Source organism: Dunckerocampus dactyliophorus, chromosome 14, assembly GCF_027744805.1.
Source record: "Dunckerocampus dactyliophorus isolate RoL2022-P2 chromosome 14, RoL_Ddac_1.1, whole genome shotgun sequence".
In the NCBI taxonomy this organism is placed as follows: domain Eukaryota; kingdom Metazoa; phylum Chordata; class Actinopteri; order Syngnathiformes; family Syngnathidae; genus Dunckerocampus; species Dunckerocampus dactyliophorus.
The window spans coordinates 9,290,321-9,317,387 of record NC_072832.1 but is presented as its reverse complement, the minus strand read 5'-3'; the positions used below and the strand labels follow the sequence as shown (position 1 = coordinate 9,317,387).

Genomic DNA, 27,067 nt, shown 5'->3' with positions numbered 1-27,067 from the left:
GCTGTGGGATAAATAAAGTACAAATACAAATATATTGTTATAATGTCACCATTATAACAATATTAGCTTTATTTTTTATTATTTCTGATACAATACAAATTGAACAAGTGTACCTAATATTGAGGCCAGTTAGATATGGTCATAAAAACTGCAGTTATGATATATAATTTCCATTCAATGTCCGCTTTACGGAGCATGAGGACTCATTTCACCTGCATCTATCAGGTGCACAGTCGTTCATTCGTATATTATACTGGCATTAAACTAAGTACCATAGTATCATAGTTATTTAGCTACTATTACCAATTCTTGTATAAATGTAGATATGGTAAATGGTCTTTTACTTGTATATTCCACCTCCAAGGCAGTCAAAGCGCTTTGACACTGTTAGTGTCAATTAGATAACACATCAGCATCAGCAGGTTCAGTATCTTGCCCAAGGACACTGCGGCATGATTATGGGAGGACAGAGGATTGAACCAACAACCTTCAGGTTGGGAAACAATCACTTTACCACCTGAGCCATGCCGCCCCTCCACATTGAACTGTGTCATAAATGAATTTTCTGTAATATTCTGTTTCTTTTGCATTTTCACCACTAAAAAACACTGAATTTTGCACATTTCCTGTTCAAGTACAGGGCAGAAACTTAAAATGAGGCTGCCACAAGCGTCTCCTTTTGTTCTAGTGCACACGCCCTGCCTACTCTCTGCATGTGTGCACTGAGGTGGACCATGGTGCGTGCCCCATAGAGAGAAAACGGAAGCGTTTTTTTGTTGTTGTTGTTGTTGACAGCAGCAGCAGCAGCTGGAGAGCAACAAGTCAATGCATTAAAAATATTTAATGCGTTACTGAATGATAAATGAATTTGACTACTTCTCCATTATAGGGTACGTGTACTTCATACAAATAGAAGGTAAGAATAAATAAATAAATGGGACAGGAAAGTATTTGAACTGTTTTTCCTAAGTGAATTATTGTCTTCTCTTCCTTGTTATCCTCCTAATAAGCAACCTGTAGTAACATAAAAAAAACCCCAAGGAGTCAGTGCCTCACCAGCTATGAACCTCACCGCACGTCACAGATGCACACCATCTAACTACCGCATGCCATCTAACTGGACATTGTTCTTCCGAGTTACCTTAGCCAGCCAGGCAGCACGATTCCACTCCCCATAGGTCTGCAAGTAGCGGCAGGCATCTGCAGCCTTGTCAATCAAACACAGCAGCTGCACCCCCTCTGGTGAAACAAAAGGGCGGGTTGAAAAGTTCTTTATGAGACGACAAATGATGACTGCCCTCATCACTTTCTTTCAACGTTGTAAATCTGTCGCACTCTAGATGCACCACTTGGATGACATCCAAAATTGAATTTCTAAACATGTGGCTGGTCTATGTGAGTGGGTGAGTGAGACACCACTCCTGTAATAAATAGATTAAAATCAAATTCCTTCAATTACAGGCTTAGAGTTTTTCTGATTTAATTAAAGCTATATTGCATTCAAGAGAACAGACACTGACCTCTGCTTGCAAAGTACAAAAGGTTGCTATGAGGTAAAATATACCTGCTAGCTTGCCATTGGCAATCATGTTAGTGGCGACAAGTTTAATGGTGGATTGGGATGGACCGGAGGAGGTGATGGTGGTCACCAAACAGGCCTTGAGTGAGTCACAGTAGTAGCTGGGATTGTCTGCACTCGTCTCCAGCAGCAATTGAACAGCGCGGTCCGTCTGAAAGCAAAACCAAAAATACACTACAAGGTAATGTCTGAGGTATTACCCGAGCTATGGCTGGAGCCTCTAAAAGGCAGGGAGCCTTGAACTACAAACTAGAGAGAGAAATTATAGCTATTATCACACGTTGCATCTGGTGGAGATGAAGGCTATGCTAGGGCCAGAGCTGAATGACCTCTGCCTTTGTCATGAGAGACGACACACCCAATACACAGCCTGCTGATTGCAGCCTGTGATTAGAACAAGAACAGTGACATTGGGAGGCTGACTACAATCCCTGTGTGCTGAGATACTAGAGAGGAATGAGGGAGCAGTTATCCTCTATCTTGCTTCATTTGGTCCACACTGCAGATGTATCCTATATGGCAGTATGAATAGTTGAGTTACACAATACAGTCATCCCTCGTTTATTGTGGTTAACTGGTCCCAGACCCGACCGAGATTCGATATTAATAAATGGAATGTTTTCGTAGTTGCAGCATAAAAAAACCTGTTTAGGTTGGTTAGGTAGGTCTAGAAACATTTTATACCCTGCAGGCTAGATTAAATAACACCCCTATAGACACCTTTATACTCCTATTACCAAATTTAGTAGACATGATAAGCAATAATAAAATAACTCACTGTTAGCATTGGGAAAGTTCCTTGTTGTAGAGTCCCGAACGTAATCGATCGCATGCCATTAAAAGAAATATGGACATCAGCCTCACTACAACGTTTGTCACTTGATTGATATTCAGGACAGCCAGTCGAACATGAATCTGCCATACATAGACATACACTCTGACAATACTGCTAGCTTTGTTTGCATTATATTGCGCACGGCTTCTGCACAGGCTACGGGACCTCTGAATTGACACAAGAGACAAAAACAGTGATCATTTGTTAATTATTACATTTGTTAAAAAACACTACAGAGCAAGGGAGCAATGTTCAAAGCGCGATGTAGCGAGGGACAACTGTATGTGCTTTCATAATTTTGCCTCTATACACCACCACATTGGTTTTGTTGATCATTTATTTGGACAATGTAGAATAACCGTAATAGTAAAACCCATAACCACTCTTCTCTCTCTCTCTCTCTCTCTCTCATAGATGCATTTTGTTTTTTTTCAGCCCAATGAAATTGAGGTTAGATTAGGACCCTAAATTGTCCAAAGACATGAATGTGAGTGTGAATGCTTATTTGTTTATACATGCCCTGTGATTGGCTGGGGACCAGTACATTGTGTACACTGCCTCGTGCCCGAAGTCAGCTGGGATAGGCTCCAGCTTACCGGTGACCCTCCTGAGAACAAGTGGTATAGAAACTGGATAGATGGATGATGACCTCCTTCAATTGCAACAACATCTTGGGAATCATATAAGCACTTGCACTTAAACAGCTAACAAATGCAGACTCGAAACTTGATAGCAACTAACCACTTTTTTCTATGCTTTGTTTGTGTTGAAGTAAGAAGGGAATGGACTGCATCTGACCTCTTGTTAGTCAATTGTCCAAATACTTCTGAGCCCTTGAAAATAGGAGGTACTGCATTGTTTTTTATTATTTTTTCAAATCCACTGTGGTGGTGTACAGAGGCAAAAATACTTTTTCAAAATACTTGACCAAACTGTAACCGGGTGTATGAGACAACAGTAATGTTTTTGTGGTGGTGTAGTACTTACCTGGCCTAGCAGGAGAAGCTGGTCAGCACATTTCTTAGTATGCTCATAACTGGAGCGCTTCACCTCTTGCAGGTGAACGCGATCCAACTGGAATTTCTGAGCAGCAGTAAAGGAGACAAAGAGATAAGTTACAGTATCTCTTCTTGCTTGCTACTTCCTAATGAGCCTTAAAGAACAGAAATAACTTTAAAAAAAGACTTAAAGACAAAAAAAAGAAAACATTTTTAATGGGTAATTGGGAGTGGCTGAGTGGTTGAACCTGTTACAAAGACATTAACCATAATTAAGAAGAGCAAAAATAAAAGACCAAAGACAATTATACAGATACTGAATAAATAAAGAACACAGATCATTTCAGGTTCATTAAAAAAAAAAAAGCTTTAAAATATTCAGGAGTTTCTAGTGTTTAAAATGGTGCAGTATTCCTTGTTATAGTAGAGCATGTGTCTTGGATATTTTTTGTGTAAAACATGAAAACACAGAGAGATGTTTCAAAGTCGGAAAGCTCATTATATGTTTATGTGACAACTCAAAGAAAAATAGAAGGGGGTGACAGCGTAGACACAAAAAAATGTGCGTGTGTGTACGGCTCTATGGAAACTGGTGTATCTACTGTATATCAGACACAGAAGCTTTATTTTTCTGCATGTAGTTATGCTCGATTCTTTACTGAGTCACACCCGAGGGCGTACATCAAATGTGTTTAGAAGCTTCTGAGCTGTGTACTTGCTGTCTTAGCCTTAGATATTAGTAATTACAGCCAGGCTGCCACTGAGGCTGTTTTATGACAGCACGAGCCAAACGCAGCTACAGACTGTCTGGGTAGTTCTACAAAACTCTTCCATTTGTCATTTCTCATTAAGAGGGGGCACAACATTCATTAAAACAAAATGGTGCATAATCCTTAAAAAAAATAAAGCTAAGATGGTTACAGTGGTGATTTTACACAAGAGCTTTCCTCACTGAAATTAGAAAGTCAAATTACATTCCAATGTTTCGGTGCCACCTAAAAGCTATTTCTCTTAATTTGTTAATCTTGGTTTCACAAAATGGGGATGCATTTTGGTGTTGTTCTATCTACTCCTTTTATATGTAAGGTAAAGTCAAATGCTATCGCCCGCAGCTTGCTTTATTCCTCTGAAGTATAACAATTATTTTTCCCCCCAAAAAAGTGGTTATTTCAGTCTGCCAGAGTTTAAGGCTGAGCATCACAACAGCTAAAGCCAAAACATGTTAAATCCTTTTAATTTTATTCAGTTTAGCAACATAAAAACCATGGGCAGTGTGGCTGCTATGCCAACCAGGACCAAATTGGCATCTTTTGAAAGAACTTTTTCTCAAGCTCCTCTGAAATAACTACAAAAAGATGAGCCAATGTATTGTTCATAAAGTTTTGCAGGTCTGTCAAGAGCAAGAAACATTGATACAGGCCCGTGGTCGGCAACCCGCTGCTCCGGAGCCGCATGCGGTTCTTCAGCGATTGACTTCCACGCAGAGCTCTGTGATTTTTTTAATTTTATTTTTTTTACACCAAAGTAGAGGAAATGTGTGTTTTCGCAAAGAGTTTGAAATATTCGATTCAGTGCTAGTCCGTGAATGCATCTACACTGCGTTCTGACTGCTGATTGGAAGAGCAAGGGAAGGGGGAAGGGGTCAGTCAGTGAGACACGAAAAAGACATCTTGGCAGTGTGCTACCTCCGCGGTAATCTATCCATAACCATGAATACATCCCTAAAAAAAAAAATATTGGAAAAAATTAGAGTTTCATTCTGAATGGATATATTCCTTTGCCTTCACTGCCAATGATGCTGGCTTACCCACCCATGTGCTTGATATGTGGCGGGAAATTAGCAAACAACAGAAAATGTAACATTGAAAGACATTTTCAAAACAAGCACTCAGCTTTTCTGAAAAAAAAAAAAAACCCAAAAAAACTGCAGATGAACGTAAGGGAGAGATTTCAGAATTACTACAGAAGGTTGAGCAGAGCAAACATCCTTTCAAGAAGTGGATGAAGGCTCCAAACTGAGCTACAACTGCTAGCGTGTGACTTCTTACTGGAAGAAGAGGCAAAATGGCTCTTTTGAAGCTAAAGGTTGCCGACCGCTGATTTAGGCAATGGAAAAAAGAGCTACAAAGGCAAACAGGAGTGGGCTAGACTCATGCGAGAATAGTTTCTTGTCCCTCAATGAAGTTAGTGCTTATAAAAATTAGTAAGGTGAATAAAAGGAAATCCCTGTGTGAGATTAATTGCATCCTGAGATCTATGTTTACCCAGGTGACAACCCGATGGATCGCATTTGATCAAAATGAGATGTGCTTGTAAGAAATGTTTGTAAAGAAGTGCCATATATGCAAGTGTAGCCCACTTTCAAATGTTTGTTTTTGCATCCACAGGTGCCACCTGCTGTGTCCAAACAGCCCCTGGCCTTTCGGCATACTATCAGTCATGCTGCCAAGTCAGTGCCCATCAGTTTCAGGGAAAAGACCATCTGGAGTTGGGTCTCAGGGTGTGTATGTGGAAAAATAAACCACAGAAAAAGCAAATAGTTTGGATCTCATAAGATCCATGGGCTTTGACCTTGTTATGTAGCCAAACCAGTTTAACAAAATGCTTTTTCTATCTTTGTAAAGGGAGAATTGTTGCTAAAGCTCATATACCTCATTTGATGACACAGCGGTACGCCATAATGAAAGTTCGGTATATACCTCGCTTTTAAGGTTATGGTTCGGTTCATTTTCGGTAGTAAAGGAACAAAATGAAAAACCTAAAACTGCGTAACCTTTGTGTAAACTGCTTTAATGATGTTTCGAAGGAATTACACAAAACAGCAAACTACAGGTAGGTAATTCCATGAATAAAATTCTCTAATTTGTATTTATTTGTTTTTGTATTTTTCCCATCAGGAGTTGCCATAGCGAGTCAATCACATGTTTGATTTGGTTTAGTTTTTATGTCGGATGCCCTTCCTGATGCAACCCTCCCATTTATCTCACACTAGACATCTCCAAAGGGGCCCTGTCTACGAATCAAACCTGTTCCATGTGCACGAAAGGCAGCAGCACCAAAAATCTGAGCACAAATACATGTACCGTTACACCCCTAACATTTACCATATGTATATGCTTACAAGTGGTCAAGGATAAATGTCTACACCTTATCTACGTGCACAAAAATAAATGATCACGTGGACTGTTTGCAATTCACAATTAAGTCAAACCAGTGAGATATTGAATAGTAATTATAATGGAATGCTAAACTTGGCCAACATAATAGTGTTGGCACTGAGGGGCTGCTATTGTTTGCTCAATGTTTTACTTGAGGACATTTACTGATTATGTTGATCTAAGGTAAAATAAAAAAAAGGACATTCTTCACTCTTTTCACTGACCTGGAAATAGGAGCTCTCACACAGCACGTCGTGGCAGATGTCTAGGTGATTCTGAGGAGACTGCTGGGCTAATTCACTTTGAACCTGACCCTCCGCTGTGGCCACACTGAGCTGCCGAGCCTGGGCAAATGCCTGGAGGTAGTGTGAAGCCACTGCCCAAAAGTGAAGGTCAGACTCGTCCCCAAACAGCCTGCGGTTGGCCACAACATGGCATCAGTCTGAATCAACATGCTGTGTTCTCTTTGTAGTTGTAGCTGTCTAATGACCACACTTCTTGCATCTTGCAGCCCACAATTTTTTTTTCCTCTGAGCAATCTGCCCGCCACCTTCACCAACCACATCCTTGTGTGTGTGTGTGTGTGTGTGTGTGTGTGTGTTTTTTATCCTCCTTTAGCATATCGGCACTGACACACAGTTGTTGCTAGGTTACCGAGCCACATTAACAATGGCATGACAATTTACGATGGCCAGATGCAGAGAGATTACACATTCATGAACTCCATGAAAGCATTATTTGCAACACTAAAAGTTTCCTTCTTTCTCACCAAGTAAATTGTGACCCTAACATGGGAGATGGGATGTAGAAATTGTTCCAGATGCGCTGAAAATTAGAGCAGGAGCAGCGATGAGAGCAAGAGTTGCTGACACCTGCTGTCATGTGATGATTCTCGGCGATACAGTGCTGTGCAATCAGACAAAATGCATTTTGGCAGATTTAAGTGAATAATTGGCCTGCTCTTATGACTAGGCATGGGCATAATACTTGATTATTTGATTAACTGATTAAGAAGAATTATGTTGATTGTGTGAAATGGATTGGTGATGAGTCTCCACTTGATGCAACTGAGGCAAAATGGAGTACATCACTTGGCTGCAAACACCAGAGGCGCTGTCGATACAGTCTCATCTAGTTTGTGACCTGTGGAAAACGTTTTTGTTTCTTTTGTGGCAAAGCAATTCATTTTTATTCATGAAATGTATGAAAATCTTGTACTTTTGAAATGATCTATGTGGAAAAACTGTATCTCGCCTTGTCTTCCGCTGTGGAACACACACGTACAGTAAACAAGATGGCTGCGGCACTCCGTCGAGGAAGAAGATGTGAGCGTCTTCGTCACATACACAAGAATGGACAGGCAACAGTGCGTAGGGATATGGTGGGAGACAAACACAAACTCCGAGCAATTTGTGATGTCTGATTTTTTCGAGGAGGCATTTTTGTGATGCAAATGTATTACTCTTTTGAACGCATATTGTTTTGAGAAGCCAAACTCCTTACTTGTGTAACCCCAGCGACTATCTGGAACTATATTCTTCATCACCGAAATCCAACCAGAATTGGACTTAGGGGACCAAGTGGGGGGTAAGTCGCTATTGATGTACTACACTACTGATGGGGATGTCATACAACTTCATGTCAAAAAATCTGAACTATCCTTTCAATGGCTTATATTTGTATTTTATTTGATTTGGCATGAAAATGCTTAATCTAGGCAAACAAAAGGTACAATTTGTTTAAATATGCATATTTTTTAAACTAATAATAGGCCACATTTAACCACAAAACAGCATGATTTATACATTAGTATATGTTTGAAAAACTGTGATAATGTGAAGCCGCGAAATTCAAACCGTGATGTGGGGAGGGACGAGTGTGCTGTATTTCAGCACTCCATGTGTACATGTTACTGTATTAATGTTTTAGAATCCAGTACCACCAAAGCCTCAAGAATAGAGCATGATGCAGACTGACAGCAACTCACCGTGAGACCAGGAGGCAGCGCTGCAGCAAGCTGAGCTCTGGGTCCTGCAGCACACTCTTCATATCACTGAGGAGACGGTCAGACACACACAATCACAATATAGCCTTGGCAGGCCCAATTTTATGAGACATATCACCATTAACTATCATCAATGTGATTATTGCCACTTGCTTTATGACATTCATAAAGTAATCTAAATCAAATAATCTAGGTATTCACTTGTCCAAGACAGAGCAATGTAAAAACTTACTTTGACAAAGAATTGAGTTGCTCCTGGATCAGGCCTTTTATCTCATCTTTCTCATTGTAGTCACTAAAATAAGCAGTCAAACTTAGTCAAACAGCTGCTGTAGTCTATATAAAGTAGTCTAATGAATATGCTGAGTCAGCAGACTACAGTAGACTGTATATTTACTTTGTTCATAGGACTTCAACACCAGCTCTGTATGTGAAAGCAGCACCACACTCATACTTCGTGTAACTAAAAACAACAGCACGTGCCATTGTGGATGTTTATGTTATACTTCTATTTGGAATTGTTACATTTTGGGGGATAATTTCAGCCCTACAAGACACATGATGTTTGAGGGGATGCTTATTGACAAATAATTGAGTGGTTGTGCTTACACTTGTGTGATGTCCATTGTGAAGGTTCCTGACCAGGGCTGCAGCAGGAGGAAAGCCTTCAGAGTAAGAGCAGCACGTGGTAGCAGCAAGTAAGGGCACCACACTGAGTCTGTACATAATGGACACAGAACAGACATTTTTTTTTTATTTTTAGGAAGAATAGAATAGAATAGTACCTTGAGAGCACATCCATCAGTTTGAATTTCAAAATCTTTATCTGATTCTATTTTATTTTCCATAAGGGCCTCACCAGTTAGATCTTGTTCATCCATACGATAGCTAGCAGACTTCATGGCCATCTCCAACACGCGAATGCAGCCGTCGTCTGAAGCCAGCACGACTTTGTCTGAAGTACACCAGTCAATGTCGAGGACCCGGTAGTTAACATTGCGACCAATTCGCATGCTGCTGACCATTTGGACCTACGGGAGGTTATAACAAATGGAGATCAAACCTCAAACCTCAAATCTGCAATTATATGTAGACTACAACAGACAGATATCAAATAGCCTAATCAACGGGGTGCAAGCCTCTCTCTCGTTTTTTTATTGGGATGTACAGAAGTGAGCGTGAGCTGGCTGTCAGCAGAGTGCTGAAGCATTTGGGGAAATATCTCCTACTCCTCCTTCCCTACGTTGTTCTATGACTGTGACTTGTTTCCCCTCTGTGACTTGATACATCTGCTGTCTGCCTTTTACGATTGGGGACTGAGCACTGCGTCTTTTCTCCATTCCCATAAAGCATCTTTCTACAGCCCGCATTGATAAATACACCACAGACCAAACCTGTGTCTATATTCACCAAATCAGTTTGCCTCACTCATTCCTCCCTGAAAAGCTACATACAAAATAAAATAAAATAAAGCCCAGCCTGTGACCTTAGCTGAGATGACGAAGATAACCTACAAGCAGCCAGAACTATTCTTTGACAAGACAAAACGACAACATTGCCAAGAGAGGACTGCATGGGAAAGACAGACAGGACAGAATCTGCTTGAAGGAATAATGATCATCCAAGCTGCTATATTTGTGCTTATATTTGTCAGTGTAAGCTATTAAGCCTTCAGTGTGTTTTTGTACAGAAGACTGTTGCATTGAGTTAGAATATTTGTTTAACACCAGAGGAAAATCTCAGTTGGTAGTAAATGGGCTTTGGAATCGAACGTGAAATCTGTACCTCCGGAGCCATGCCACCCACAGTGACATCAGCACATTTATTCTGCAAGAGATATAGATCTTTTTCCTTTTGTTTAAACATAACAGAAGACAAATCAAACATTTTTTGAATTTAGAATGTTTTACAACTCATCAACTGACACATCGGTTGATAATGATAAGCTATTTCCAGCCTTATTTTTTTTCCTGCCACATGCAGACCCACCTCTTTAGTGTCCCAGACCTCTGCTCCATCTGTGTACATCACTAGCAGTTTCTGGTTTCCTTTTCCTGGTGCAAAGCGAATTTTCTTCACCCAGCCGCGATGGGTCGGTATTCCCCTGAAAATACCAATGTCATTTGGACATTCATCATCAGGCTAAAATACATTAGCTGAAATACATTAACTGAAACAGTTTACATTTTTCTGAACAAATCGTATTATCTTATTATGTCACATTCATTTTGAACAGCAAACATTACTGTACTGTCACGAGCAATTCTGTCAAAAAAACAATGCTCATGTTACTAAATTATACATTTGCATGCAGATATAAAATAGGGATGTCCCAATCTAATATTAATATCTGTCCAATCATGCGATTATATCGGCCTGTATCTAAAAACTCTGATATTGGCACTTCAATACAAGCAGTTCATTCCAGACACCATGCCAGCACGTCTATCCAGCAGCACCGGCGGATGAGCATGCAGAACCCATGTGATCACAACATGTGCTAGCGTGTTCAGCAAGTAGCAGGAGTGATGTCGTTAGCATGGCAGTATTTTTCGTTTAAGTCCAAAAAAAGATGTTGCATCTGAGTGCAAAACTTGTCATGCACAAGTTTCCCGTGGTGGCACACAATCAGGGAAGTTTAATTCAACCAACATAATCACACACAAGCTGCATGACAAAAAACGTTTTTCGCAAGACCATGACTCCCTCAAACATCCACCACTGCCCAAAACATTTGCAAAGCGTGAGGGACGGCAAAAAATCATTGGCTATAACAGTGGTGAGTGAGTGGTGTCGGTGGTGAGTAATCTCGGGTTTAACCCCTCAACTACATTGTTGATAAACTATAGCAGATGCATAAAGAAGTAAATGGGTCAGTTTTTGTCATACCTACTGTTGCTGGCTTTTGTTCTCTATTTGAGTAATATCACTTGATCAAACGTTTTGTAACATTTCACACATCAAAACAAATGTATGTATGATTTGTGCCGATATCGAATTGCCAACTCAGGGCTGCAATATCGGTATCCATCCATCTATTTCCTATGTCGTGTACTCCTCATTAGGGCCGCGAGAGTATGCTGGAGCCTATCCCAGCTGACTCTGGGCGGGAGGCGTCACACACCAGCCAATCGCAGGACACATACTGTATAGACATGGACCCATGGATCTAGAGTCGCCAACTAACCTAACATGCACATGTGGGAGGAAACCGGAGTACCCGGAGAAACGGGGAGAACAAGCAAACTCCACACAGAGATGCCCAACAGAGATTGGAACCAGATCTCCTGACTGTGTGGCCAACATGCTACCATATCAGGAATTAAAAACTTGTATAGAGACACCCCTAATATAAAATTCTAGTGTAAAATCATCTTGAGAATGGGGTGCAGTGAAGTACCATACAATAACAAGGGTGAATCTTTAATGCAATCACCTAGACAAACGTGCTTTAAGGTCCCAGAAGTTGAGATTTCCATCTACATCGCCAAGCACCAGGGTGTCACCTTTCCAGGCAATGCAGGCTATACTCCCCATACTGCCCTGCAACATATGTAATAAGCAGGAAAAATTAATTACAATTCCACATTTCCCAGCATTGTGTAACATAAAACCATCCATGACATTTAATGTAGCAATGCAAAAGATAACTGGACAAGAGTTTATAAATATTTATGACAGCTAGGAGGTAAACAAGCATAGACGAGTTAAAGTTAGATCATGTCGCCAGACGTGTGCCAATGTGAAGTTGCTGCGTGTCAGTGTGTATGGTGTGGCTGACAGGATAAAACCTTTTAGGAGAGTTGCTGCCTGCTGTCTGCTGACATAGATATGAAGGCTGCAAAACCTTTGGGGTATGCAAATGTTTGTGAAATGAATCTGCATCAGTCATGAAGAGGTTCTGAAGGACTTTAAATCCCCAGGTAACCCTCTGGTGTCTATAACTGTAGTGTGAAATCATGCAGGTAAAGTGGGAAAAAATACATTGCTTAAAAATCTAGTGTGCTACTTAGAAACAGAGAGATTTGAAAAGCATCTGCTGATCTTCAATTATCTAGTGTATAGGAAGGCTTTCTTTATTAAAAGCAAACTGTCTATTATCACTGTACTGTTTTACTCTCCAAGCAAATTCATGGTTAAGATAGTTTTAATTTTTTTACTCTATTCCTACCACCAACAGATAAAACAAGTAAAAATACAGTCTAAAACCAATTTATATTATCAGGAATGCATGCTTGGTTGGCAGTGCAATTATGCCATAACATTTATGCAAATTCAATCCATCCATCTTCTATGCCGCTTATCCTCACGAGGGTTGCGGGTATGCTGGAGCCTATCCCACCTTGACTTTGGGCGAGAGGCGGGGTACACCCTGGACTGGTCGCCAGCCAATTGCAGTTTATGTAAAATCTCAATGACATATTATCCATAGGTATGAATGAGAGTGTGAATGGTTGTTTGTCCATATGTGCCTTGTGATTGGGTGGTGGCCAGTCCAGGGTGTACCCCGCCTCCAAAAATAGATTTGGCGCTACCTGTTTGCCTTCGCTCATAAACACATCATATTGGGACTGCCTGTAAATATAGGCAAAACTGCAGGAGGATGTGGTGGATAACTGACCCAATTGACTCCTGTGCAAACTATAAATGGTTTTAATGGCAAAAAATCAGTGTAACATATCTTTGATCATCTCAGGTTTCTTCTTTGGCGCATGGCTCAGGCACCACCCCCTCTACAAATTGCGTTATACAGGTATTAAGTTGGCTAAACTTATTACACATGGGGGCAAGAAATCAAAGCAAAATCTACAGTTCTTCCACTATGTGACTTGAACGACTGAGAAGTAAAGTTAATGCTTGAATGAGCAATACTATTACCTCACCTTACCCGAGAAAGTGTTTTGGTGCCTAAACTTGAAGTTATTTTCTTTTTTTTTTTTAAGTTATTTTCAAGAGCAGACGTTGACAGAAAAGTTAATATGGAGTAGCGTTTAGTTTGGCTTGTTGCCAGCTCATTGCCCCAAACTGTCACACAAGGCTATACAGGGCTTTAAATCCCTTCTCTTGAAATTTGATCTACCAATTACATTGTCCATTCACAGTTGTAGGTAGCTTCATGTACACTGCGGTTTAAATTCTGATCCACTCGTTACGCAAAACTCATTAAACAAAAATATTATGCACCAGTGTCCTGTAATAACTACTTAGACAGCCACTTATTACAACTTATGGATATGTCTAATAATTATAGTTATGAGGTGTAGAATGCCTTTATGTAAAGAAGAGCCAAAATGTACAGTTCAAACAAACGTAAACAAAAAGCAAAATAATCTGGACTCACATCAGGAGGGATTCGGGCACCATCTTTAACAGTGTTGCCCTCTACGGTGATATGGTAGACCTGCCCGTCTGTGTCGGTGAACACAAAATGCTCCCTGGCTGATATGGCCTGACTGGTCTCCGACTTGCTCTCTGCATCCTGCAGCAGACTGGAGAAAGAAAGTTGAAATTCCCTCAAATATGTAATGTATCTAGAGCAGGTAATTTAAGAGTACAACACACACACACACAATGCACAATATAATACAGTAAACATAATATAAATAACAGACCAAATTGAGTATTTTAAAAAGTAAAAGCAAAATTCAGATGCTTTCTAGTGCTGACCTGATAACTGAGGATTCAACACTATTTTGCTCAGCGTCTGAAACAGTCTGCCGAGCCATGGCCTCCCTCGCTGCCATCTGCTTCTTCTTCAAGCTTTTTAAGTTGTGCGATGGGGACCATTCCTTTTCACACATAAAATGTGAGGTTAAAGGAACACACATGCATGCATATCAAGACAAACCATTGCTGACAGAAACCGGAGGAAATAGATGTGTTTTCATTGCACAGTTGCTCTTTACATTTAAAGGGACGTAAAGCACACAAGTACACCTCAATCTTTCAGGAGTAACTGCTGGAGGCACTGTGGGAGTGGTCTTGGATCTCGGGCTTGTAATCAATATGGAAATGAGACACCAATATGACACTAAGGAAGGTCAGCGTGTATTATTAAGGCTACTGGTGGTTTTATTTGCTCTGTCAAGGATTTTACAGCCCCACTGTAAAGTTTGGCCTGCATAACTTTTATTTTATTATCATAGCACGCCTAAAGATGCAACTGTCCCTTGCTGAATGATTTCATTCAAATGAATGATGGTAGCATATTCATATATTCATTTTTGCCAGTGATGATGTGACAAGCTTCCCCAATATTGTTCTCCATACAGTGCACAAGACCTGACGGTTTGAAAAACACTTTAATTGGTTACTGCATTTCTTATTACCAGAGCCGTAACCGTAGGAAAGTTCTTAGCCATCTCTCGAAGAAGTGTCCCCGTCCTGATGTCCCACAGCTCAAGGGGCTTGTCTCTAAACACCACTACCAGGTACTGCCTGAGGATGAACAATAAAGTTAAAATAGTTAGTCCTGAATCCTACAAGTAACAAGCTCCTTCAGTGAATGACACCAGCCAACTGAATTTTATCCTTACTACAACCGCCAAACCTTTTTTTTTTCCTATGGGAGTTTAAGTGTAAATATACATGTGCACAGATGCAGTTTTGTGCAAATGCCATAGTATAACCTTTTGTACTTAACTTGTTACTCTGCTTCTGTTATGTAATGTCACAAATTACATTTTCATGAGTGTTGACCCTTTTAACTTTAAATATTGTTCATGGCACTGGCAAGGTTTTAGTTGATTTGTAGAAAGATGCTCTATTAATTTTGTGGGTTATTTTTTATTAGTTCGTAAATACTGTAGTTTCCATGGATCCTTGCACCTGATGTGACTTCTTCCACCCACTGAGCAAAATTATGCAAGTTAGGTTACGTTAGGTTAAGCATCATTGCCTGGTTATTAATGTGACCATTGAAGTGGCCAAAGCCCCATTCTAACCTGCTATCATAGACAGGATTTCACCCACAATTGAAATTTAAAAGATAAATAAATGAAAAAAATGAGTAGCAATAAGACTCATGGTTATGTGATTGTGACTTATGATCATACAGGGAAGTAGAAGCATTGGCTTGGGTGTCAAACTTTATTTCATCCAGGAGCCTATGCAAGGACTTTATAATACTACAATGCTCAGTAGGTTGGTATGTTAACCTAATTCACAATCGATCACATTAAATACCAGCTGAGTGCACAAACAGGAAAGAGGTGCCGTCAGAAAATCAAAGGCAATGAATGGCAACACTGTATAGTGTGCGACAGATTTGGTGATGCTAAAACAACACAGATTACAATTAACTCTGTTAATTGTGAATTCAATTTAGAGGAGTTTTGTTGGTGTTAACTCTTAAAATATGTAGGAGCACTGGTAGAGATGGCCCTAAGCAAGTAGAGCGAATGGAGCATTATGTGTTTTTTTTGTTATGTAATAGGGAAAACAAGAAACTCACTTGAGATGAGACACTTTAATCATCTCAATGGGTGGCTCATCATTTCCCCGTTCACCTCTGAATGCAAAACACCGGCCTAGAATTCACAAACACATATATAGAAAGACACAAAGTTAGAAAGGTATGATGATAACTTATCAATGCACAACTGATTCATCCCGTTTCACTTTACTCCCAGCGGCAGAGGTTATTAACTTATTTTTGGGGGGAGAAAACGACCGACAACTTCCTCTTACCTCCTGCTCGAATCCTTCCATTTCTTAAAATTGCACCCATTGGAAGAGAAATCATGCACAGCGGGTCGGCGAAGTATCAAAATAATAATTCCCTTCGGTTGTACTATTTCACACAGTTTGCTAAAAGACGTGTTGATATGATATGGTGAATTTGTAGCCCAGGCTTTGAGATTATATTCCTTTGATGCTATAGCTTATGGTTTATTTTCAACATGCATATAGGTTACATTGGAATACTTTACACGCTACAATTCACAATTCCACATGTCCAAACAGGAGTAGGAAGAAGCAAGGCTTATTTAATCCTCTCCATTTCACATCAATTGCTAATACATTTGTTCACTTCCTGTATTCAACATGTGCCCTATACCAATTCTGAAATAACATTACAGTACATTGTTCCATTTAAAATAATTCATCTTAATTGGGAAATGAACAATTCATTGAAATGTCATTAGAAACCCTGGTAGCCAGCATTGTGTTTTAAAAGTTGCACTGAAGGGCTCCATTAGAGCGGTTTCCCAATTAGTCAATCAGTTATCACTGTGAACCCAAGTGACTAGCCCATGTCACATTCTATTACTACTTCCTATTTCCCGTTATGCCAATTGTCATGTGCTGATCTATAGATCTAGAGAAAAATTACATCCATTGCCTCCGCTGGAACAGCGTGATGAGGCCACATTCTCTCAGCCCATCTGGCGAGGTGAAATGCTAAGAAGCTCATTGCACACATTGACGCAGCGGTCTGGTTTTTTGTTTGATGCCAACATCTACAAGAAGATCAACAAGGGCACTTCTTGCTTTACTCACGAGAGGTTCCAGATCCCAAGATTCAGAGATTTCCCAGTGTAAGCTGGGTGGTGAGCCAAAAATAATCACTGGTATCTAACGCTGAGATGTGTGAAAGGCTTCCTGATTCCCCTCCTGCAAGACTGTGTGGTAGGACAAAGACAACACCGGTACACTGACACCATGCTGAAAAAAGGCCCCAACACAATAACTGCTTTACTTGTGCCGCCTTAATTATTTTAGTTTGTTGTTTTCCACTCAATGTTTTCAATTACCTGTTTTTCAAGTGTCATGGCTTTGCAACAATGGATGGTCAGGCAAAACTCATGCCGTTGTTGTCTTTGTTGATATAGACAAAAGTAGCTCTTAAAATGTACAGTCTTCTGATTCGGGTGCAGTGATTACTATTGATTATTACCAACCTGTGCTCTTTTACCATAATTCATGAAAGAAGGCCACAAAGGCCCATTTAGGAAGGTGGTTTGTTGACAGTGCAAGGCAGTTTGGCCATTCTTGCGGAAGCGTGACTCCCAACAAATACACATTATGTAGGACCGAGAAACCAAGCGGACTCATATTACAACAAAAAATATTTGGCATTTTAATGGCATGTTTGCATGTCTACACTGATTCCAACTGAATCAAATAACACAATGTTGTACATTTAGGGAACTACTAATTGGGAATAGAGAGATAATGTAACCTCATATTTTTGAACCCAGTTTAAAGCGCACTCATGCTAGGCCAATAATACCATTCATTCCAACATGTTTGGAACGATTGGGTGGACCAGGGCACAGCACGATTTCATGCACATGTATGCATGCAACGTAGTCACGTCACAGATTGGCTAATCGCTTGTAAGTTCTTAATGATTGACAAATATAATAATAGAAACAAACAAGACTCAACATAATCCAAAAGTCAAATTCCATGGCACGCTCACACACCCGCAGCAACATTTGCATACGTAATAATGACTTATCATTAATTAATGTGATTGCTCCTCTCGCAAATAATTAATGATAGTCGCCACCTCACAGAATAGAAATACCGTAATTTTCTGTGTTTAAGCCGCACTCACTAGATTTAGAGAGAAAAACAGATTTGTACGTAAACCGCACCGGACTACAAGCCACACATGTCCATTTCATAAAATGGCATATTGTGGCACGCACAAGTCCGTGAGGTCCAGGCAGCTCTTTATTTCACAGGAGCCAATCATGAGCTATGAAAAAAGTCACACTGAGCTTATCAACTCACCAGAAACCGCAGGTCATTACTCAATACACTGTTTGGTACGGTAACTGTACAACACGTGATAGGAAGGCACTCCAGCGGGTGATCAAGACCTCACAGAACATTGTTGGGGCAGCCCTCCCCTCACTGCAAGACATTTATAAATCTAGAGTCCTACGCAGAACACACAACCTCATCAAGGACAGCACACATCCACAACACTCATTATTCACACTCCTACCGTCAGGCAGACGCTACAGGAGTTTGAAGTCCAGGACCACAAGGCTGGCAAACAGCTTTTACCCACAGGCCATCAGGCTCCTCAACGAAGCACTCGCACACGCCGCACGCAACACACGCACACACTCATAGCACTTTATTTATTTATTTATTTATTTGTATTATTTACTTGTATTAATGTCTCTTCTGTTGTTGTTGCTTAATTTATTGGTATATATGTTTATGTGTTTATGTTTCTTATGTTCTTATTCTTTCATTTGTTTTCTTTCTTTTCTTGGGAGAATGAACAGAATAAGATTTTCATTGCATGGTATAACTGCTGTTGTACTATGCACATGACAATAAAACTCTCTTGAATCTTGAATCTCTTGAATATAACAGTCTGACTCCCGGTGACATCTTAGATAGAAGGCTAAAATCACCCCCCTCAACTTAACACTCAAAAGGTAGCTTATAGCTCGTGATTGGCTGCTGCCAAAAAAGAGCAACCGTTTCCTCAGTGACTGGCGAGCGGCACAGTATTTACACGATTAGTAGTAGTTCTGGAGTATAGGAAATTAGAACATGGTCATAAAACTGCCGCACCGCTGTATAAGCTGCAGGGTTCAAAGTTTTAGAAAAAAGTAGCGGCGTATACACCGGACATTACGGTAATCAGAATGGCTCAAAATAAAACTACAGTATATAATATTGCAGTAATACAGCAGTGTAGAAGTGATGGGACAAGCAAACAGGTCGAAGCATGAATGCTCAGCGTAAGCTCAGGCCAGAGGGGGTAAGGAGAGTTGTCTGGATCGCTGCATGTGAAAAGCTACTTAACCCATCGAAAGGTTGTCTCAGATTGACTCTGACTACTAGCGAGTCACGTTGCCAGCTGGTATGTTAAAGGTTTAATTACTTTGAAAGCAACTGGCGGGCCGGATTCAAATGCTTGGCGGGCCGCATGTGGCCCCCCGGACGTAGTTTGCCCACCCCTGCCCTAAAATTTTTACACATGCCTAAACTTCGTCTCGTTTGTGTGTGTGTCTCTCACCAGTGGGTAGATCGACATGCTGCAGCTCGTTTCGAACCAAGCCCATGTTGTTGGGAGAAGATGTGGCAAAAGAAAGGAAACTGGTGAGACTCACCCACTCAATACCCCTGTGGAAAGAATACGCACACATTGTTAAAATTGCACTGTAAATCCAAGCAGCCAGCAGTGCAATATTAATAATTTTTTCGAAGACTCGGGGAGCAGAAACTGCACCATAATGAGATGGTAAAGACCCACATGATTAATTAGTCAATTTTCCCAAGGAAATGTAAATGAGATGCTAAGCAGAATGGCCTTCTTGGCTGTGTTGGGGCATCGGTTGCTGGGCTCATCTGCATAAAGCCCTCATGTCCCCCCCATCATCAAACTGACAGCAGTACTGCACATGAGGGAGAAAACCCCATTCCAAAATTGCAACTTTAATGACACACGCAAAATCAATGTGGAACATTAAATGGCTAAGAGTACAGTAACTGGATATCTGTGTGGGTGTACAGACAGTGGGGGGAGTCATTATTTGATCCCCTGCTGATTTTGTAAATTTACCTCATTACTAAAACATCAACAGACAATCAGTTTATGGTAGGTTTATTTTAACAGACAGGAGCAGTATACTAACACAAAACATTAAATAAAAAGTTATACAAGAATTTGCATTGGAATTACTGAAATAAGTATTTCATTCCCCACCTACCAGCAAGAATGATTCTAGTTAGTGGGTAAACTTGCAAAAACAGCAGGGGATAGAATTTTTTTTTTGACCTTCCACTGTATGTACAGCTAGTAAACATTTCCTTGAGTTTCCATTTTGGGGAAAAAAAAAAATCTCTCATTGAAAAAAAAACCTGTCTCTGAGTGAATGAAAAATGCATGGGGCCAAATCGGCTCCAAATCCAGTGAATTCATTAGTGATTACGTATTACTGAATAAAAATAGTCCTTAAGTAATCCTATTGAAAAAGTTGGTTTGCCAATTAGAAATGCATGCTGCTATGCAGGGTTATGTTTCGCTGAGACAGCAATGCAACAGCCAAACATCAGCTGTCATAATGATAAGAGTAACTAAAAATAAACCTACCAAAAAATCTCACCCATACAGACATGATGATGCGTTAAATTATTTTTCTCCCTTAATATCTGAATGGATCCATTTGGGATTGAATGAATCAACATGGCAGAATAAAAGACATGCAGTTTCTTCATTATTAATCATTCATTTTTTTAAATTAATAACTCTAAAATGTGGCTGTGTCCTGATTTCTATAAAAAGTATTTAAGTCTGTGTCCACAAGAGGCCTTTTTCATTGCTGACAGTTTCTACCCTTCTCCTCGCCTGCTGTCTGTCTATCCACAAGTCCAATTAAGCTTACCAATGACAGTGCTCTATTTTAAGTGCCAAAATACCCTGGGTGCACAGTTTTCCCCTGTCGCATTTTCCACACACAAAGTTTCCTCAAATTACTTTGGAGCATTACTGAGCTTGACAATGACACATTGTCACCAACCAATCAAAAGCAAGACGGCGCTGCATATCAACCTTGCCAGACAGAAATGCAAAGATCCCAACCAAAGACTGTGGAAATCCATAGTGATAACTTTAACATAGCTGATGTTAGAGTAGTCTAGTTTTTTAAAGTATATTCTGGACAAGTTCGTTTTTTGCCACATAGCAAGAAGTAAAATGAGGGTATTCACATTCTCCAATCAAATCATCTGGTGGTCACAGGTCATAGCATTTCAGAATATCTGTAATGGATGACTTGCAGGACCATGTTTTTGCGCCATAGACTTATGGGAATAAGAGCTTCAGGAACATCACAGGAGATGCTTGAAAAATTGGCCAGGTCACACACCAAAGCATCATTGCATGTTCACCCAATGTCACATGAACACTCAAAGCATCTTACCTGACTTCACAAGAGTGGACACTGAGCTCTTTGTGCAGAAGACCACTGGTAAGGTTATAGACTAGTACAGACCCATTACTGGTACCTAAGAAGAGACAAAAATAAGTGCAATATTAATTTAGAACAAACTAAAATGCAAGGCCATGAGAGTATTTTAGCAACATCTATCTTCCAGCAAGGAGAGAGTATGTCAGTGAAACATCTAAAATACATAAACCACACAATGAAACACCTTTGACATATTACTGAATATTTTATATATTACGACATTATATTAAATATAATGTGTGTTATTTTTTAACTGCACATAAAAGCTACTAATTTAAAACGGAGAGGGTTTTAAGGTGTAAGATATCGCCTGGCAGGTTTGTCTTCTGTTTGGTGAATTTATTTATAACAAGTGGTCAGAAGCTGTGGTAAGATGTGGTGGACTGTGATCTTTATGCTCTTTTGCTGTGCTTTGGTCTGCAACAACATGGAAATAATCAGTGCAATGCAACTGATGTTACACGCAAACGTGTAAATAATTATGAAAACAAAGGAAATTAATTCAATGTAAGGCTTATTACTGAGCCAAATGGACATACAAGTACATATAGCACGAGATTATGCACCAAGCAAAAATGAACAGCAGCACATAGCTAACATTACCAAACGTCAGCTGTGTGCATTTTTGCAAAGCATTAACATTTGTGAAGAAAGACGAGATGAAAGAAAGAATAGAAAATACACGTCTGTGCAGCGTCGGAGAGAGTCATACGCATAAGTCTCGATCTGCGTCACACATGGTGTGTTCAAGGGCTGCAGCACCCGAAGGAAACACATTATTAGTGAAAGCATAAATTTACGTACATGTGCAAAATTGGGAGCTTTCTAACATAGTCAGCGCATCCAGTCACCAAACATGACAGGCTCATACAGCTCAAAAAACACACTCATTTGTCATACCACCACGTAAAAAGACCGGCTCTCTGTAGCACGCAGTATAAAGACTAAACACTTTTAATGCACAACATCATCATCAAACTTATTTATTTGCTCATCTACAGTACACAGAACACTAAACAACTTCATGCTGTCACCTTTCTTCCGCATTGTACGACCTGCTGTGGCTGTTCACATGAGGCGTTCGAACACACTATGTAAATCTCAGTGTGTGGCGCTAATGTAGTCAAGCAGTTTTTAATTTTTTATTGATGTGCCTCCATGGCAATCTGCGTACACCACTTTGGGAACCTGGGATCTCCTTGATGCCTGTCACTGCAGGGGTGCCACATGAAACTTTGTCACCCAGACCTTTACTGGATTACACACAGAAAGGTCTGTCAGTCAGTCAGGTGTTAAGAGCGGACTGAGCTGGAATCAAACCGGTGGTCTTCTTGCTATTCGGCAGCAGTGCAAATCACGCTGACGCCATGCAACTGCATTAAAGCTAATAACCAAATTCAGGCGCATGGATGCTCTGTGCACTACTGAGTGTCATTTAGATTGGCAAAATGTAAATGCCATGTTTAAGGTCTAAACATTCATCATTAAAGTCATAGTGCATTGTAATTGTATGCTTTTACCCTTCATTTCAAAAGCTTTTAAGGATTAATGGAACACAAGCAGGATACAAAAAAGGATAAAATAATGGCTATGGAAAGGAGGCTGAGAGGCACTGCAATTAAAATAATTACTCAATTGAGGACCATTCTAAAATTTAACAATGTGAAAGCAAATAACTTCATTTTCATGACTTATGAAAAGTAGGTTTTGTTTCGGATGTTGCTTCGCAACATAAACATAATGAATCACCAATCATCCATCCATCCATTTTCTATATCGCTTCTTCCTCATTAGGGTCGCGGGGGCATGCTGGAGCCTATCCCAGCTGACTTCGGGCGAGAGGCGGGGTACACCCTGGACTGGTCGCCAGCCAATCGCAGGGCACATATAGACAAACAACCATTCACACTCACATTCATACCTATGGACAATTTAGAGTCGCCAATTAACCTCACCTGCATGTTTTTGGAATGTGGGAGGAAGCCGGAGTACCCGGAGAAAACCCACGCGCACACGGGGAGAACATGCAAACTCCACACAGAAATGCCCAAGGGAGAATTGAACCCAGGTCTTCCCGATCTCCAGGCTGTTACTGTGTTGGCCAACGTGCTAACCACTAGACCACCAATCACCAATCAATTGTACACAAATTACCAAATTATTTCAACTAAATTGGGTATTCAAATATAATCTCCATTAGTAAAGTACTAAAGTGACAATACCAAACTACTGTGAATGAATATCATTAGCAAGGAGGTGAAAGTCTAAATTTTACACTGAAAACAAACTCCAATTACTAAAGTTTACTATTCACTAGCCAGTTCATGAGATGTGGAATATTTCAATATTAAAAGCTTAAAAGATGAACTTTACGCCTGTGTGTGTAGAAACGCAATTGGGACCCTTACATTTGAGATTTATAAGGATATAGGCAAACAGCTGTGCCAAGTCAGACCATCCGGAAGGTGTAACACCCACTTATCAAAATACAATTTATGTGATTTTTTTTCCCCCCCTTTTGAGAGACGAATGACGAACAGTACGTCTTTGTGTTATGTAGGTAAGTGGTGTAAATGATCTCCAAAGGTTGAATCGAGGCAACTGGACTCTTCTTGATTGTTGAAAATGTTTCACCTTTTGTCCAAGGCTTCTTTTTTTTGTCCAAAATGCTGCAAAATTTAGGTGTGGAGTTTGCCTATTTATGTCCCTGGTGGGTGTATCTCCTGGGAGTGGTCACAATAGGGTTGATGCTGTTGTTAGTGTGGCTGACTGGTGAACGACTGGCCCGCAAAACGACTCATTAGGGGCCACTCTTCCCATGAATGAGACAATCTTTGGGGGAGAGATGTTATAACATTGTTACAAGTAGACGATACTGTAGGTGATGCCGCAAACCTCCTTCACTGTTTAGGAGGGGCCTTTCTAGTTTGACATGGCTTTGCCATGGCTTCTTTCACACAAACTCTTTTCAAACCAGCAGTCCTCCCTATCCAAAATTTGGACATCATTGTTATCAAAGGAATGCCCCTTCTTTTTGAAATGCAAATGTGTTTGTCTATGAGTTGTTTGGTCTCTCCAGTGTGGCAGTCATTGCACTCCTCACTACATTGCACTGCATAAACATTGCTGAGTTCTCCACGAGACACACCCACCAAGGACATAAAGAGGGAAACTACACCTACATTTCAGAACTGAAAAAATCTTTTGAATGAAAAGTGAAGGGTCTTCAACAAACAAAAAGAGTCCAGTTGCCTCGATTCAACCTTTACGGATTACCATGACCAGAATGACTGAGTATCTACACAGACAAAATGACAATGCGGAGTGAACTTTGGCATCAAGGTTCAGCCATCACACATTAGATATGGTACGCATATCAGAGATCGCTAGAAGCAGTTGTACCATGCCAAGGTTGAAGGTGTCATTATTCATTCCCTTCTCTGGGGGTCTAAGGAAGGCAAGGTATCTCTGAGGTAAGATTCATTTAACAGGTTCTATGTCAGGGAACTGAACGTAGCCTATTTTTCAGCTTGACAACAAAGCTGAGGGTTTAATGTGCTGGGGAGGCAACAGTAGTTGCATCTGCAGTGCATTCACATACACATGCACTTGGAACAATCAGAAAGACAACAAATTACACACACAGCTCTCATGCTTTCAATTTTCTAACACATTCTTACTTCACTTCTGATGGGAATTTAAGGAGCATCCAATGGAGGAAACTGTGATGCTCATCACCAAAAAAAAAAAAATCCTGTGAATGTTCTACCTCAAGTGATCATTTGCAGTTGTAGTTTTGATGGAGTCTGGGAAAGCTTTGCTGCAACCATGTATTCTTTAAATCATAGGAATAATAGCGTACTGACCAGAAAACGGTCAAAAAAGACCAGCCGTCTTATCTTCAGGGCCTCGCGCTTTAAACATGCAAACCAACAGGTAGTGCAAAATGACTTTGCAAAATGACTTTGTCCAAAAATGTGCCTTCAAAAAGAGGGGTCGTCTTATATTGCAGTATTATACAGGAAAAAGTGACTTAAGAGATTGTGTTGATGCTTCTTATGTAATACCAGCACCAGTCTTGATGCTGGCCTTGCTTTGTGTACAGGTATACAAAGTATTGTATTTTCCTTTTTAGCAACAAATTACTTTGATGTGGCTCTTCTGTGACTGCAGTTTGATTTACTGTAATTCTCATCTCTTTGTGCTAATTATTAATAAATTGTTAATTTCTGCCTATACGTGCAAGACCGTCAATGTCCAAATAATACCGAAAACCGTTAATACAGATTAAAGGTTTTACAATGGCAACAGTCGACTGGAACAAATCATTCCAAATTAGGGGTGTCTTGGAATAGTCGATTCTTCGACAGTTCAATTCGGAGGAGTCTGATTCTGATCAATCTCGCAGTCGAATCATATTAAAAATGTCATGTGATCAAAATTGTACCATTCTGAATATATTGGAGAGTGGCCACAGCGGCTGCCGAGCATACATTTTTTCAAAGAATGTCTTTATTTTAGTTAATAATCGCCTATTTTGATACAAAAAACAGCCTGTGTCTGTCCTAATAAAGAACTGACAATGACGTGTGTGTTTAACAGAAGATCTACAATTACCACGCATTAATAAAATCACCCGCTTCAGTGGCACAATCCAAAAGAGCTGAGGTGAGCACTAGCTTTGAACGCTAGGAAGGTTGTCAACATCGATGGACTTACTTGCTCATAATGGCTACTAAAAAAAAAAAATCATCCAAAGTTAAAGATGACTGCAGAAAGTCACGTGCAACTTGTGTCAGCAGCTTCTTACATATTACGTGACAACAACCAACATCATTGGATCATCACTGAATATCATTTAAAGCGGGTAAGGCTGTTACGCCAACTTTATTTTATATCCTGACTGTGAACTTTAAGGCAAGAATTTAGGCTCCTAACTGAGAGTTTTGGCAAGTTGTTGTTTTTCCGAGCCATTTTTGTGTTCTTGTTGTTGACTGGAAAGGACTTACACTGCAAGAGCTCTGCTGTCGATACTAGAGTTGGAACTATTTTGGTGCTTTCCTGAGAGGTACAGATTCCTTGAAATATAGTAGTTATAAGTGCTGATAGCTAGCAAGCCAAGCTAACAGGCTAACTGCTGGAGTTCAAAGCGGTTGCCTGGCAATAAAGTCACAGATAAATCGAAATTATACCGGCCCTGAAAACCCGGATTCAAAATCAGAAACAGGGCCAGTCTGGCTGTCGAATGAGGAGGATGGCATCTCCAATGTAAAACCAGTTTCAGAATTTGACAATATTCTCGAGAGCAAAAATGTTATGTTATTTTACGCGCCTTAAAGCAGGAGATGAGATACAAGAGCAAACTACAGCACAAACGAGGCAAGATTCTAGAGGTCACATATTGCAGATTGAATATGTACACACGCAGAATTACACCCTCTACGGCAGGGGTCACCAACCCGTTGATTGCAAGCTACTAGTCAATCTTTGGGACTTCGCCGGTCGATCGTGAAAATATTATAAAATCAATTTATCAATCAATCAA

General features: G+C 40.2%; 1 protein-coding gene across 4 annotated transcripts in view; it reads right to left on the bottom strand.

Moving 5' to 3' along the window:
- wdr11 (WD repeat domain 11) overlaps positions 1 to 27,067 on the bottom strand; it is an 85,772-nt gene that overhangs the window by 33,800 nt on the left and 24,905 nt on the right. For all 4 annotated transcript variants that reach the window (XM_054798463.1, XM_054798464.1, XM_054798462.1 and 1 more), the window contains 16 exons: positions 21,475 to 21,559; positions 19,569 to 19,675; positions 16,029 to 16,104; positions 14,905 to 15,013; positions 14,243 to 14,364; positions 13,917 to 14,064; positions 12,012 to 12,118; positions 10,565 to 10,679; positions 9,435 to 9,606; positions 9,185 to 9,293; positions 8,808 to 8,870; positions 8,558 to 8,623; positions 6,795 to 6,984; positions 3,402 to 3,497; positions 1,565 to 1,730; positions 1,142 to 1,239 (listed from right to left, as the gene is read on the bottom strand). In XM_054798463.1, the coding sequence (XP_054654438.1) occupies positions 1,142 to 1,239; positions 1,565 to 1,730; positions 3,402 to 3,497; positions 6,795 to 6,984; positions 8,558 to 8,623; positions 8,808 to 8,870; positions 9,185 to 9,293; positions 9,435 to 9,606; positions 10,565 to 10,679; positions 12,012 to 12,118; positions 13,917 to 14,064; positions 14,243 to 14,364; positions 14,905 to 15,013; positions 16,029 to 16,104; positions 19,569 to 19,675; positions 21,475 to 21,559 (1,829 nt within the window). The remainder of the gene's footprint in view (positions 1 to 1,141; positions 1,240 to 1,564; positions 1,731 to 3,401; positions 3,498 to 6,794; positions 6,985 to 8,557; positions 8,624 to 8,807; positions 8,871 to 9,184; positions 9,294 to 9,434; positions 9,607 to 10,564; positions 10,680 to 12,011; positions 12,119 to 13,916; positions 14,065 to 14,242; positions 14,365 to 14,904; positions 15,014 to 16,028; positions 16,105 to 19,568; positions 19,676 to 21,474; positions 21,560 to 27,067) is intronic.